Source organism: Epinephelus fuscoguttatus, linkage group LG20 (assembly GCF_011397635.1).
Source record: "Epinephelus fuscoguttatus linkage group LG20, E.fuscoguttatus.final_Chr_v1".
Taxonomy (NCBI): Eukaryota; Metazoa; Chordata; class Actinopteri; order Perciformes; family Serranidae; genus Epinephelus; species Epinephelus fuscoguttatus.
Window position 1 is genome coordinate 13,706,498 of NC_064771.1, and position 14,779 is coordinate 13,721,276.

The following is a 14,779-nucleotide window of genomic DNA, read 5'->3' on the forward strand; positions in this document are numbered from 1 at the left end:
TCACAGCCAACTGACACCCACACATATTTATCTACCAAGCTTCACTGTGCTCTGTGTTGGTGTAAGCATCTTCCCATATCTTCCGTGTGTGTTTGTGTGTTTCTTTAGCCTTGGAGCAGTCGGGTTTTAATGCCTCACATTTAGTCTTCCTCCTGTCACTCACTGTCACCCAGCTACAGTCTCTCTTATCACTGCCAAATGTGACCTTTTTTTCCCGTCAAACTCACGTTCACAGTCGAGTCATTACTCCTTAGCCCGTGTTGCCTCCACGTCCTTGAAGATAAAGTTAACACACTCAGCGGGTTTGCTTTGCCGCTGTAACTATAAATCTACTTTATCGCTCTGTGAACGGGGAGAGAAACGAGTGAGCGAGGAATAGCAGAGGTGTTTGTGAGAAGAAGCAGGGGAGGGAGGGAGGGAGAGCAGCTTCTCACCCGCTGAGTCGCCGCTGGACCGCCCCTGGGGATCAAACCTGCCCAGGCGACAGGTGAATCAATCCGGCGGCAGTGAGCTCAGCGGTGCACACATCCAGCGGCATACGTGAGTGGAAATGGAAAACACCGCTGTTACGCAGTGTGGGCTCTGCATGCCTCTGCCTGAGAAAGGCCAGCATCCCACAGAGACTAACACACCGTATGCATCAGAAAATCAAGCACTGCTTCTCTGAAGTGTCAATAACATAAGGGCCTTATTAGGGTTAGACTAGTATATCAATCTGCTTTTTATTAGCCAGTCAGCTCGTCTACTGCCATGGTGATGGAGGGTTTAAATAGTTTTAAAATCGAATCTATTCCTTAGGTTATTTAGTATTTACTGTAAGTGGGTGGATCTTCCTGTCACAGTGCCGCCACCTTACCCAGAACATCCATTAGTCTGGGACTTTTATTGTCTTATGATGAAGTAAATGCTGTCTGTGAGGCTTTTTCATCCTGAAAGGTAGACTCTTTACATTTGAATGGTTGTATTCTCATGCAGGAAAATGCATCTTATGTAAAGAGAGTCAATGTTGGCACAGGGTGCGAGATGTTATCTGAGCCAGCTCGCTGTCACAGATCAGTTGCGATCTCCCAATACAAGCAAAGAGGCTGAACTATGGGCAGTTGTAGCACATAAAATGGGCTGTTATAGACACAGGTGCAGACTGCTTGGGCTTTGTTAGAAAATGCTAGAGAATGTAAAAGCTTACGGCCCATGGGACTTAACGAATCAATGCCTGATATCAGTGGAAGTAAGCCTTCAGGTGTGCTGTCGTCCCAACTATTGCCTGCCAGTCTTGTGCGTGAACTGGGGGACCGTGGAGGCTCTGATGATGCGTTGGATGTGGTTCGTCTGCCCGATCTGGAACCATGTAGTTGTGTGATGCACAGGCGGGCACTACCTCTAAACTTGTGAGTCACCTTGTGAGTTCGCATGGGGTGGTGTCTGTACTGTGGGCGTGCAGCAAGTGTGGGTGGACTTGGTCGAACAGCCACCAAGTATCCTGTCACTTACACAAGTGTCAGGGGCTGGTGGCTAGGGGCAGTTTACTTGGGCTTTCCTTTTGACCACGGGCTTTCTCTGCACAAGCGGCGCGCGCATACAGCTACCTACGTTTTAGCGTGTCTCTGAGAATGAAATTGTTGGTGTCTTGCATCAGTCTGTCTTAGTCTACTCCCAAATATCTCAACAATTATTGTATGGATTGCTGTGGGATCGTACTACAGCCAGATTTTGTAGTTTTGTATGTTTTAATAGTTTTTTTTCTGTATTTCCGTATTAGTTTTTGTTTTCAGTAGTTTTAGCTAGGTTCCAGAAAAGGTTTGCTTGTTTTAGTTTAGTTTTTATTGTTTAAAAATGTTTAGTTTCAGTATCGGTATCAGTTTAGTTATATTTTGTTTTTTATTATAATATGGGAGGATTTGTTGGGTGCAGGATTTAAGAAATTCCGACTACACCTTGGCGCTACCAACTCACCCTTTTCCCCTTTAAGGGCAGTGGCCTTGTGGGTAACCTTTGAGGCTGTGATGTGTACTTCATGGTATGTGTGTGGAGGGAAGCAACTCTCTCGGTGTGTCACGGTGAAGATGCATGCAGCAAGGAGTGATGATAGTCAGAAGAATTGAGTATCTAGATAATCTAAAAGCTACTGTTAAATCTCATGAGAAGGCCATGTTTGTTTGTTTTTGTGGTGAAGACAGCAATATTAGATTGTTGGTGAACGGCACCTGAACGCCTCACCATCCTTCCGGACCACCAGAAGCTAGTTATCGAGCTAAATTAATGGTTTGTAAGCTAGCGTGTTCCTAACTACAGTTTGGAGCCGGTAAGGTGTCACTATAAGAGAGGTAACACTGGTAAACAATATAACCTTAACATATTAACATAATTACAACTTATAGAGTTAGGTGAGGTTACATAATGTTAAGCATCAAATAACTTGCACTAACTTTGAGTTTACTAACATGAGGTAACGTTAGCTAGCATTAACTAGCTATACTAATGTTGTATACAGTAACGTTAGCTTACAGCTTACAACCACAAGGTTGGTTTGTTTTAAGTTTTTTGCTGCCAGACGTTTCATTACCTAACTTTGTAAGTTACAGTTATATCAAAATATTAAGGCTGTGTTGTTTAACGTTACTTTGGTGTTATTGGCGGAGGTTATGTGACATATAAGTTAGCCCGTTAGCTCTGTAGAATATAGTACAGTGGCATCCAAACATACAATACACCAATTTATTAACAATAAGTATGACAAAAGCGCAGCAAACAATACTATGTAGCCTAAATGTAAAACCAAATGTGATAAGTCGGCTTTTAAAAGGCCTTGTAATTGTGATACATGTTACTTATACAGTGACATGGACGTGATACAATATATAAAATATATGCTCAGTTAGCTACTTTTTAACGACAGGTGTGATAAAACAATATCCTGTATAATATAATACAGTGGCATGTATTCATTATTGAAGACCAATAAATTTCCACTATGGGTCCTAGCAAAGGAGGCAGGTTCAACTCCGGAGCTCTGCAGCAGGACACTATTAAAAAACGTAGTCAGTAGCCATCATTAGAAGACTGGCTTTATTGGGCAGCATCCCACTTGAGATCCTGAGGATTTACTTTGCAGTCTGCCCTTGAAAAAGAACTTATTAAGGAGCATGTAGGAACATGTCGACTCTTCAGGGTTTAATGGCAGTTGTTAGATTTAGTGTGTGCATTAGATGTCGGCCATAATTGGTCGTTTGCACTTGGAGAAGACGGCGTCCTCCTTTGGGCTGTGTTACAGGTCTGCATCCAGGGACCTTTATTAGTCAGGTTTTGCCTTGGCTGCAGTTAGAATCCGATAAAGTGACCTTATATAGATGCACAAGGGGACAGTGGAGATGGCTATTGATTGACAGAAGTGAGGCTTATCAGCTGGATGGTAGACCATTGGGAAAGTGGCAGAGGCAATTAAAGAAAAGGAAAAAAAGGCAGTTGGAGGGAGCTGTGGGGAAATGGTGTTGATCTCAGACTTGGTTCTATTTCTCATGGGGTCAACAGGCAGCCAGAACACCAGCCTGTGTAGTGGAGGAGAAGAAAAGAAAAGCAAAGTCCATTTATGTTGCTCAAGATTAGCGGAGCTCACACAAAGGTAACTTCTGAAAGAGCCACGGCTGGCATTTTAGTTTTGTTTGCCGTCATTTAGTCAACCCCTCTCCCTCTCTTACTCCACACACACATTTTTCACAGCTTGTGAGTGAGACGTCCCCATCATCAGACTTGCAGCTCGCCTCCTGGAATCCCAGACTCCCGTGCTGTATATCTCTGGACAGGTTTCCAATCATTTCATAGGAACCTCTTTGAATACCACTTGTGGAATTGAAATCTGTCAGTCAAGTAAGCCCGAGAGTGGGGGCCTCCCTTCAATTACAGAAATGGAATCAGATATGAGTCGCTGTAAGGAAGGATCGAGATTAGCAGCCCAATGATTCTTTAAGTAGCGATATGGAGCTTGATAGATTGAGAGTTGGGGGCGAATCAGGGGGCGAAGAGGAGATGGTGTGTGAGAGGGCAAGACAAAAGAAGCAAAAAGAAAAAAGTGAGGGAAAATTCAGAGTAGAGGGCAGGAGGGGGATAATAAAAGTGGCGATATGAAAGAGGAGAAGATGGGAAATAGAGAGAGGTGGGAGGGAAGGAGCGGGAGAAAAGGTGAGAGGAAATGAAGGGGAAGGGGGAGAGGACTGGCGGAGGGAGATGAGGGAGAGAAAAATGAGCCAAGACATTAAAGGTTAGGAGAGCAAACAGGAGGAAAAATGGTCTGGGAGATGTGGTGACGGGAAGATGAGGGCCATTTTAGATAAAAAGAAGCAGAGAGAAAGAAGTGGGTTCGAAAGGGGCTGAGGAGCAGGAAGTGGACAGAACTGTCAGACGTGCTGAAAGGTCTGAATGCCATTTCGACATCGCTGTCTGGACCTGATTCATTATGGACCCAATTCAGTTATCACAGAGGGAGTCTTGTGTAAATCCACATGTACAAATTTGAACCACACTGGTAGTTTTGCACATTTTATCCTATTAACTTGTAATCCGGTACAATTTATATCACTTCCGACCATTTATCAGAGCCTACCACAGCTTTTTTTAGATTGATTTCATGCCCTCCAGGCAGTCACTGCTCTCAGAACATGTCAGTGTGTTATAAAAATCAACTTGCAGAGAGTTAACACTGCCTCAGAATAGTAATCAATCACAGCGAACATTAAAAATCCCCCTCCACTCAAAAATTGTTCCTAGGGATGGAAATTTTTGGAAATATCATGCTTCGATCGTGATTCTTGGTGTCTTTGATTAGGAATCATTTCTTGATTCAAGAAATAGAAAAATGGGTATTAGTTTCAGGCTCTTACTTCAGTGCAGTGTGTGTCGAACCATTCACTTGTGTTTTTTAGTCTGCTAAAATGCAATAGGAGACATAACTGGCAGTTATTAAGTTAAATGGACTTGATGAAGGTCACTGTCAAGCAGAGAAAAGCAGTGGAAAGTGTGTGGGAGTATACAGTTTCTTTATTCAAAAAAGCTAACAGCATTAATTTGGGAGAATGTCACAGTCTTCTGCCTGTTTGAAAATAATGAAATCAAAGTGTAATTTACCGACCATCACTGGATAAATGTCTTTCCTAAACACAAGTGGGTTTATGTGTTCCGAGGTGAAGAAGTGCGGTGCGCTGAAGAAGGCTGTTTCTGCTGCAACAGTAAAACCAGGTCTTTGCATTGAAACAGACTGGAGGCGGATTCTTTTCTTTGGTTGATGAGCGCTGTCAGATGGTTTTCACACACTTAGGATGTTATCACTCCATTGAATGAGCGCTGTCAGTGGTTATCAGTCTCATAGATATTGATTAGAAAAGGCCTGGCTGCTACACCTACTAGTAGGTTCACTTGGCCATTATCAGTTGTCATCTTTGTAATTATGACAGAAGCCAAGGAGGAAGTCAGGTAATATAATGTCAGTGTAAAGAGTGAAAAAGTCTACGGAGTAGATCATGGTGGTGAATGGTTCAAACAAACACTGGACTTTCACCCAGGAGACTGGGGTTCATGTTGCATGTGAAACCAAAAGTCAACATTGACTTGTTTTAACTGACGTACACAAGTTCGTTAAATCACATTATTTACTTAACTGCTTATTACGTACTTATAATACACTTATGTTAAACCAAACCATCATTCCTTCATTCATTCATTTTCTGTAACCACTTATCCTGTTAGGGGTCATGGGGGGGCTGGAGCCTATCCCAGCTGACATTGGGTGAGAGGTGGGGTACACCCTGGACAGGTCACCAGACTATCACAGAGCTGACACATAGAGACAGACAACCATTCACACTCACATTCACACCTACGAGCAATTTAGAGTCACCAGTTAACCTATCCCCAACCTGCATGTATTTGGACTGTGGGAGGAAGCCGGAGTATCCAAAGAAAACCCACGCTGGCACGGGGAGAACATGCAAACTCTGCACAGAAAGGCTCCCCCAGCTAAAGGCCCGAACATATTCATACGCGGAGCGGACTTCGCAGAGCTGCGCCCGGACCAAAAGCGGACGTCCGCAAGCCCTGTGCGCGCAAAGCTCAGATTTTACGACTGTGCGGACTCCGCTCCGCGCACCAGTGACTGCTCGGCATGTATTTTTCACATCGATGCGCAAGAATTGTGGGTAATGTAGTGTGTGACATTTTTACAGGAAACTACAACGTGGAAGTGCGCTCGACTATGGAAGCCCGAATGACTGCAGACATTTCTTGCAGAGTCCGCTCCGCTTATAGTACGCCTGAGTATGTTCGGGCCTTAAGGGTTTGAACCTCCCACTCTAAGTTCAAACCAGAAACCCTCTTGCTGTGAAGTGTCAGTGCTAACCACTGCACCACTGTGCTGCCCCAAGCCATCATCTTTTTTCTCAAACTAACCAAGTAGTATTGGCGCCTGAAAATCAAAAAATTACGAATCTGCTCCCGATGACAACTACTAACGGCTGATAACAACCATAAACATACTTAAGTGGTTGGTGCAGCAGGACCCTTGTAACCCTTCTATGAGTCTGATAATGCCCTTTTAATCTAGTGATAACATTCAAAATAGGTCCAGTTTTGTACAGAGTTGCAGGGTGTTGATTTATAAGTTAGTTTGCTGGTGTTGGAGTTGTAACGTAATGGGTGGTGTGGTATGAAGTATTCACAAAATACTTCGCCTTTATGTTGGAAAGCTAAGTATTAAGCTCCCTAATAGGGTTGGGTCGGTTCTCGGTAATACCAATTCGGTCCGGTACTCCGTCTTGGACCGGGTTTTATTTTTTGAGACCGACCGAACCGCATACTCGGGCAGAACGTACGTGGAGCGCACGCCGCGGAGGTCCGCCCGGTAAAAGTGGACGTCCGCAAGCCCTGTGCGCGCAAAGCACGACCGCGCGGACTTCGCTCCGCGCACCAGTGTCACACAAAAGACTGTTCGGCATGTATTTTTCACATCACAGGATTTTTCACGGACATTTTTACACGTAGTCCGCTTCGCTTATAGTAAGCCCGAGTCTGTGAGCACCTGTGTCTGCCTCTTCACCAAGCGCACAGCAAGCAGGAGAGAGAGGGGGGTGGGGCGGGGACTCCTTTTTGTTTTCTCATACCGACCCAACCCTACTCCCTAATGTACCCAAATTGGCTTTTTGTGTGATTGTTTGTGACTGGGATTGAGTTCCACCATTTTATTCTGTCAACATAACTTAACTAACAACCTGAAAATTAAAAAAAAAAGAAAAAGATTTTTGGACTTAAGTCAGTCGAGGATCATAGAAGAAAAGAATCCTGATTTCTGCTTAAGTTTAACTCTTCAGTTTCATACTCATCTGTTGTGACGTGTATAAACAGGCAGGATTTCGTGACATCACACCTAGTCTGGAAGCCAATTCTGATTCAATATAACTTACATAAGCGTGATGTGGAAACTTGAAGCCTTCAGCACAAATATACTGAGAATTGCCTTTTCAGTGAAGGAGGAGACGTCTTTGTGGCATCATTAAACCATCCAAAGTAAATATTGACATAGCCTATTCATTTGCATACTAATTTTTAATAAGGGAGAAAGATGAAGTGTAATTTTTAGATATTTTCAGCAAAGTAATTAAGTATTTTGGTATATGACTTAAAAATGTCTGGGAGGGATCTTAAACAGTTTAATGGATGAAATCTGACCTTACGCAACATGCACGTCTCTTCAGATTTGATTCAAAGACAATTTATGGTTAGAAAGAATGCTTTTGAGCAGCAACATCTAGTGCTTCAAAGGAAAAACACATCTTTGAAAACTGTTTCTGTATAGTAAGTGCATTCTCAGTTTGTAATACTTTACAAATTCCAGTTATTTTGCTATAATTAAACCTTTCCTTGAACCTATTTTCCGTCAACCAGCCTCATCTATTTTCCCTCCAGTTAAAGATTTTCTACATTTCCCAAAATGCCATCCTCAATCCCCAGAGCTGTGCTGCATCCATCTGTTGGTTTTATGTGCGGTTGAGATGAAAGGAAAGCTGTAGCCTAACATCAGAGAGTAAGGTTTTCCAGTTGGGAAACAGTGGGGTTGCGTCTCTTCCTCAAATTGTGGCATGTCTTGTGGCTGCACTGCACTCTGCTCTATTGAAGCTCCTGTCAGAGGAGAAATTGGCATCTCTGCCTCTCCTATGATGGATTACTTCTCTCCTGGTTGAATATTGGTGCAAAAATACTGAGTCGAGAAAGAATCCCTTTGTTCTCTGATCCTCGGGGACGGACACCAAGACGTCCTCCGTTGGCATTTCAGATAACTGAACAATTTTCTGCAATCAAACACAGCTGTAGCTGAAAATAACCACTGTCTGATGTCTATATTTGGCCTGTTATCTGGGAATGACAAAAATACAGTACACCATCAAACAATATGACAACAGATGCCAGGGTCCAAAACTCAGGATGACAGTGTTAATCACCGTTTTTCATTGATGTTCTTGCTGGGTGGCTTTCCGTTAAGCTCAACATGATGTGTCCACTTATCACTTATTATTCATCTGTTTAAAATTTTGCTGGCAGTTATATCGCTACTATAATTACACAACGTCGTCTTGCTTCCAGGGCACAAAGCAGCGCTCATCATAAACAAGCATGATAATCTATTACTGTAACATGTCTGGGGATGAGTCACGGCCCTCCACATGCCGCGTGGTGCAGGGAGTAACATTTAGATTTACTATACAGAGAAAGTTCACACCTACAGTACATTTGTCATCTGAATCAAATGTTTTTACTTTCTGCTGCTTGGCATGCAGAGAAAGGCTTTGCGAAGACAAGCCCTGATTATTCTCTAATAAATGCAGACAAATGGCATCTTGCAGCTGTTTATACAGATATCTGGATGTGTTTGTGGATGATATCTGGCGTGAGTGGGCTGAATTCAAGAGAGGGCAGGGTACCTGTCTAGCATAAACAAGCTGACACGCACTGAAAAATTCACAGGTGAATCTCAAATGAATTCAGGTTATGAAATAGTGATGCCGCTGCCAATAGGAGACGGGCAAGGTGAGGCGAATTCAAATCAGCCGCGCCGGCAAACTGAGCTCATTGAATTTGGTGGCGTGCATTAAGCTGTCAAACAGCTTGATAAGCAGGCTGTTTCTTTTTTCTTTTCTTTTTTTTTTTTTTTTTAACAAGACTTACGCTTTGGTAGCGTGATCAATAACACCTGTCAGATCTGCCTGCAGGACTGCTGCAGTTCATTCACCTCTGGAAAAAATCATCCTTTGTGTTTGGATCAAAAAGCATTCAGTGATGGGGAAAAAAAGAAAAAAGCAAGTAATTAATAAAAGCCTCCAGATTCACTGCCAGCTCATGCAGATGCATCAGATGGTGACTCCGCTGACACAAATAAGGGAAGCCCCAAGATTCATTTTGACGATGATGCACCCTCTCCAAACATAGCTGGATCCAGCAGCAATGACAAGAAAAACCCACCCGTTTTATAAAAAACCAACAGCGCAGTATTGAGTAGCCTACGCTGCTTATCTCACACTGTAACTGTTCTTCAGTTTGTCTTAAAAGTGGAGGATAATAAGAGAACTTGACAGACACTCACCCACAGCCTTCAGGGAGGCGTACTTGTTGAGATCCTTGTTCTGCTGCTGCTGTTGCTGGTGCTGCTGTTGTTGCTGCTGCTGTTCGTAGACATGTGCCAGCTGGCTGAGGGCAGGGTAAGGGTGCTGCTGGCCCATGTTTGAGCCCGGTGCCACGTTGTTGTTGATCTGACCTCCCTCTGTGGGTAAGGACACATGACAGGACAAGGTTCAGGTTTAAGACAGATGTGGGAGCGTTGATGGTTTAAAGCGCCACCTACAAGCATCCACTTACATAATAACCCCCCCCCCCCCCCACCACCACCACCACCTTTTTTTTTATACTGTAGGATGTGCCGCTTTAGAAATGATGTCCCTGTTCCACAATCCTCAGGACACATTAACAGCCATTCATGTCAGCACCATCAGCTGAGGGCCTCTTACCATCATTCTACAGCTGCAGCCTATTATATGTCATGCTGCCTAATACACACTTGGACAAAATCCAGAGTGTATATGTGTACACTGATAGGCTGCATCTGCTATCTGTTACATGAGATTTACCAGTAATTCGACGATGTCTGCCAGTGCATTTATGTTAGTGCTTGAGCTTAAACACTCACTCCCAAAATACAGATTTCAGTATATTGCTGAGCTGACATTTTTTTTGTACCTTTGACTCACCAGCCTACATAAGGAAGACTAACAGCAAAAAAAGAGAGTGTTATCCGAGGTTCTTTAGACATCCTGACATTTTGAGAATTGTCTGTCTCAACAATGTGTCCTTCAGTGAGCACTTTCTCCAGACTGGGGTTAAAGACTTTCCAGCGAGTTTAAAAGTTTGAAGTAATTACTTTGAGGGAATGTGTCTTCTCCCAGGATGCCCAGAATTTCCCACCATAGAAAAAGTTTGACATTGAAAACAGAGCTACATAAATTTAATCATAAAATTAAATTTATTGCATTTTTCTGAATGGATTTTCTCCACACATTTTTGAGATAATATTTGTGTAATGTTTTCTGGTAGAGAAACAATTCTCAAAATGCCAATCAGACAGAATCATTTAATCCACAGTTTTCAGCATATCCTCTTGACAGCATTTTTCTGAGTAGTTATATGAGACCGTCTTTATAGCGCTGACCTGAAGTTAATGCTGCTGCAGTAGCAGGAAAGGAAAATCTGTCACATGAAGCCATTTCACCCATTTCAACAGAATCATTGTTCTTTGACATGGCATTTGGCGATCTTATGCTCTCATCGCTCCAAATGTTGAATGCTTTGCAATCCACCCTATGCTCTGATTTCAGGATGAATGTCTGCATATCTAATTTAGTTACTTATGGATCTGTCTGCATAGTTTACAGATTGTGCTCGGCTTTGCTCTCATAATCTAAAACATATTTCACAACACATCTAAACTGCTGTTATAGCATTGAAATGTAGTAATTGCATAATTCCTGTAAGTAATCAGTTGCATACAAGTGTTTAATAGCCTATATGAAATAAACAATTTGAACTATTTAATATTTTAGCCATTATTTTAGCTAACATCTTATACATTAATTTTAGCTATTTCAATTGTTTGTTAATTTTCGCTATTTTTAACTATTTATTCATTATTTTGACCAATTTCAACTGTATATCTGTTACTTTTAGCTAAGTATTTCAACTGTTAATCTGTTACTTTGAGCTATTTTCAACCATCTGTCCATTATTTTGAGCTATTTCAAGTGTTCATTCGTTACTTTTAGCTTACTATTTTTTAGCTATCCATTTCAACTGTTTATCCGTTACTTTTAGCTAACAATTTCATGTGTTTAACTGTTCCTTTTGGCTAACTATTTCAACTTTTTATCTGTTAGTTTTAGCTAACAATTCCAACAGTTTCTGTTACCTTTAGCTAACTATTTCAACCATTTATCCGTTACTTTTAGCTAACTATTTTTTAGCTATCCATGTGAACTGTTTATCCATGACTTTTAGCTAACTATTTGAACTGTTTATCCATTACTCTTAGCTAGCTATTTCACATGATTATTTATTATTTTTGGCTGTTTCAAGTGTTTATTACTTTTAGCTAGCTATTTCAACAGTTTATCTGTTACCTTCTTCCAGCTGTTTCAACTATTTATCCTTTAGCTATTTTTAACTGTTTAGCCATTATTTCGAGCTATTTCAAGTCTTTATCCATTACTTTTAGCTAACTATTTTTTAGTTATCTATTTCAACTGTTAAATCCGTTACTTTTAGCTAACTATTTCAACTGTTTATTTGTTACTTTTAGCTATTTCAACAGTTTATGCGTTACTCTGAGGTAACTATTTAAGCTGTTTAGCCATTACTTAGCTAACTCTTTAAATTGTTCAGTCCTTACTTTTATGTATTTTAACCATTGTTAATTTTAAGTATTTAGAGTTATTTTCTTACTCACTAATTATATTTAATGCACTCTCAAATGCAACGTGTGTTACAGCTGACTGGCAAATGAACATAAAACATGAGTGTAGTGAGGTGGAGAGTCTGCGACCATAAATGTACAATGTACAAAAAGAGCAGTTACACTTAATGGGTAGTGAAAAGGCAAGATGGCTTTGGAGGAAGAAGATGAAGCGAGGATGAAAGAAACAGAAATGATTTTAAAAGGCGCCAGATTGTTTACACAATATTATATGTGTATTAGCCTATTAACATGATATCGATATCTCATATTTTAATATCACGGTTATGGTCAATATTGGTACATCATGACACCCCTACTTGAGCTACTCCACAATCTTTCCTTGTTTCCATGTGTTTCTGTTAATATCACCATCCATTAGTTTGTGAAGTTGCCTGATGTGCCTTTAAAAGGCATAAATCTTTTCGCCACCTGCCTCTGGTGTAGGAGGTAACAGATGTCTTAATTAAAGTATTCTGGTTGCAAAAGTTTCTAATGTATTCCACTAATTTAATAAGCAGTAATTAAATTTCAAAAAGTGTGTTGAACATGAGTCTATTCTCCAACATCATCTCAGCATGTACAGCCCGAAGTGATCCAGTGCTTCTGATCCACAGTAAATCATCAGTAAAAGGTATGTTGATGATTTACACAAAAAATCAGTAGGCTATGCTGTGATTGTGATTAGGAGGCAATCAGCACATTTTAAAAGTAGCTCTCTCAGCCATGGCTATATCTGATTAATGAATGGATCAGCCTTTCTGTACATCCGCACCTAAAGCTGCACCTCCTCTGAAAGACACAAAAACCAGATGGCAGGATATGTACAGATGTGTATGGAGGGCGGTGCCGGCAGTTTGACAGAGTTGTATGGAGCAACAGGGAAGTGTAGCAGAACTGACTTTAAAGCACAGCCGAATGTTAAAATATGTGTGGGAACTCAGAGGACTCTCTCTTCAGCATTGCTCTCTCGCTGTGCTGAGCCTGATGGATAATTGCAAATTCCTGTTACTGAAGGCGAAGGTATCCTTGCTCAGTGAATACATTCTGTTAAAAGCCCCTAATACTGCCACCTGATAATTTGAGAAGTACAAAAAAGTTGAGATACATGGAGGACAGAACGAGACGAAGAAAAGTGAAATAAGGAGAGAGGGATGAGGATGCATAAACAATGAAGAGAGTGAGAAGAAAAGTTAGAAAAATTGCTGCCATAGAAACAAAGGAGGTGTGTGGAGCACAGAGGGAGCGAGACAAAATCATTCAGGCAGAAAGCACAAGAATATAGACGGACAATAAAAGATGGGCAATCTCAACACAGTCCTATAAATACAAGCTCCGTCAATGCTCTGTCTCCTTTCAGTCCTCTTATAGATGCTCATACAGATGGCCTTTTGTTGCTCCACAGCAGACAGAAGGGGAAGTCATGTGGCCACAACCCGACAATATTGATTTCCTCCTCCATTTTCTCCCTGTTCCATCTCAGCGGCCCATTGTTGAGCCATGAGGTGCGCTCAAAGGCCTTAAACCTGCACAGTCCAACTGTCAAGCAAAGCAAGTTGTGTTGTTACTAATTAATCACTTAGCCCTGGCACTGACTCAAACCACACACGCACACACTCTCACACACATACATACACTGACTGACAAGGTAGAGAACGAGTAGAGACAATTAAAAAGAGCGTCAGTGAGACAGACAGCGTGAGGTCGTGTAGAAGAATGAATAAGAGACAAGATTCCCTAGTGTGATGAAATGTCCCATGCTGCTTGGTGAAAAGGAAAAGACGCATGTGACGAAAGTTCATATAGACATCTGGCTTACTAAAGGACATGGATTTAAGTAAATGGAAACAGCTGAAGGCATTGATTCACAATGATGCTGGAGCCCTCCTCCCTCATGCATCTAATAGAATCTCTCAAAACACCAACACTCGTTCCAGTCACGATGAAAGCCGGTCCTTTGCTTCATTTTTCATAGGAGGCCCAAATGGCTGCACAAGGTCACCAATTTTCTCATTTCGTAATGGGTTTTGCCTGGTTGCAGAGCACAATTGTAAAATTAAATATGCTATCAAAGCACAGGTGCACCTCCTTGTTTTCGGGCTCTCTGCCATGAACTGGCTCACAGTGAATGCGTGAGCAGTCATGAAAATGGCAGCACAAAAGAAAGACCTTACATTTATACTCCATACTAAACTGGGATTGTATACAAATGCTTTATGTTGTTAATAAATAAAACATGGGGAGATGATATTTAAATAATCTCTTTATCACAGCGACTATGAACACAGTGTTAAACTGGACTCACGTCTGCTCTGCCAAGCTGGCTGGCTGTTGAGGGTGTGACAAGCTGGCAATTCAAATTACAGCCTTGCTGAGCCACAGATAAACATCTGGGTACAACCGTGGTGCTTTTTGGCTTCGAGCAATAGTTGGACATTTTGGGAAAAACACTTACTGGCTCTCTGGCACAGAGTTAGATGAGAGGATTGATACCACTCAAGTACAGTAAATATGTAGCTGGAGCCAGCAGCAGTTTAGCTTAAAGTGGACCTATCATGTTTTTTCTTATTTTCTGTCATACAGTGATATAATGTTGTGTAACGCAGGCAAAGCTTCAAATAATAAGGTAAAAGTAATCCCCAGGCTTCAGACCGTTCTCTAAGAATAAGCCTAGAAGATCCAGTCGTTGCCATGGTAATCAATATCAAAATTGGTATTCTAATGCTTCGCTTTTTTGGTTTGTGC

The 14,779-nt window shown here is 41.6% G+C and overlaps 1 protein-coding gene across 1 annotated transcript in view; it reads right to left on the minus strand.

Annotated features, from left to right (window-relative positions):
- The window catches only part of shisa9a (shisa family member 9a), a 70,980-nt gene that overhangs the window by 7,976 nt on the left and 48,225 nt on the right, over positions 1 to 14,779 (minus strand). The window contains exon 3 of the mRNA XM_049563501.1: positions 9,620 to 9,796. Coding sequence (XP_049419458.1) covers positions 9,620 to 9,796 — 177 coding nt within the window. The remainder of the gene's footprint in view (positions 1 to 9,619; positions 9,797 to 14,779) is intronic.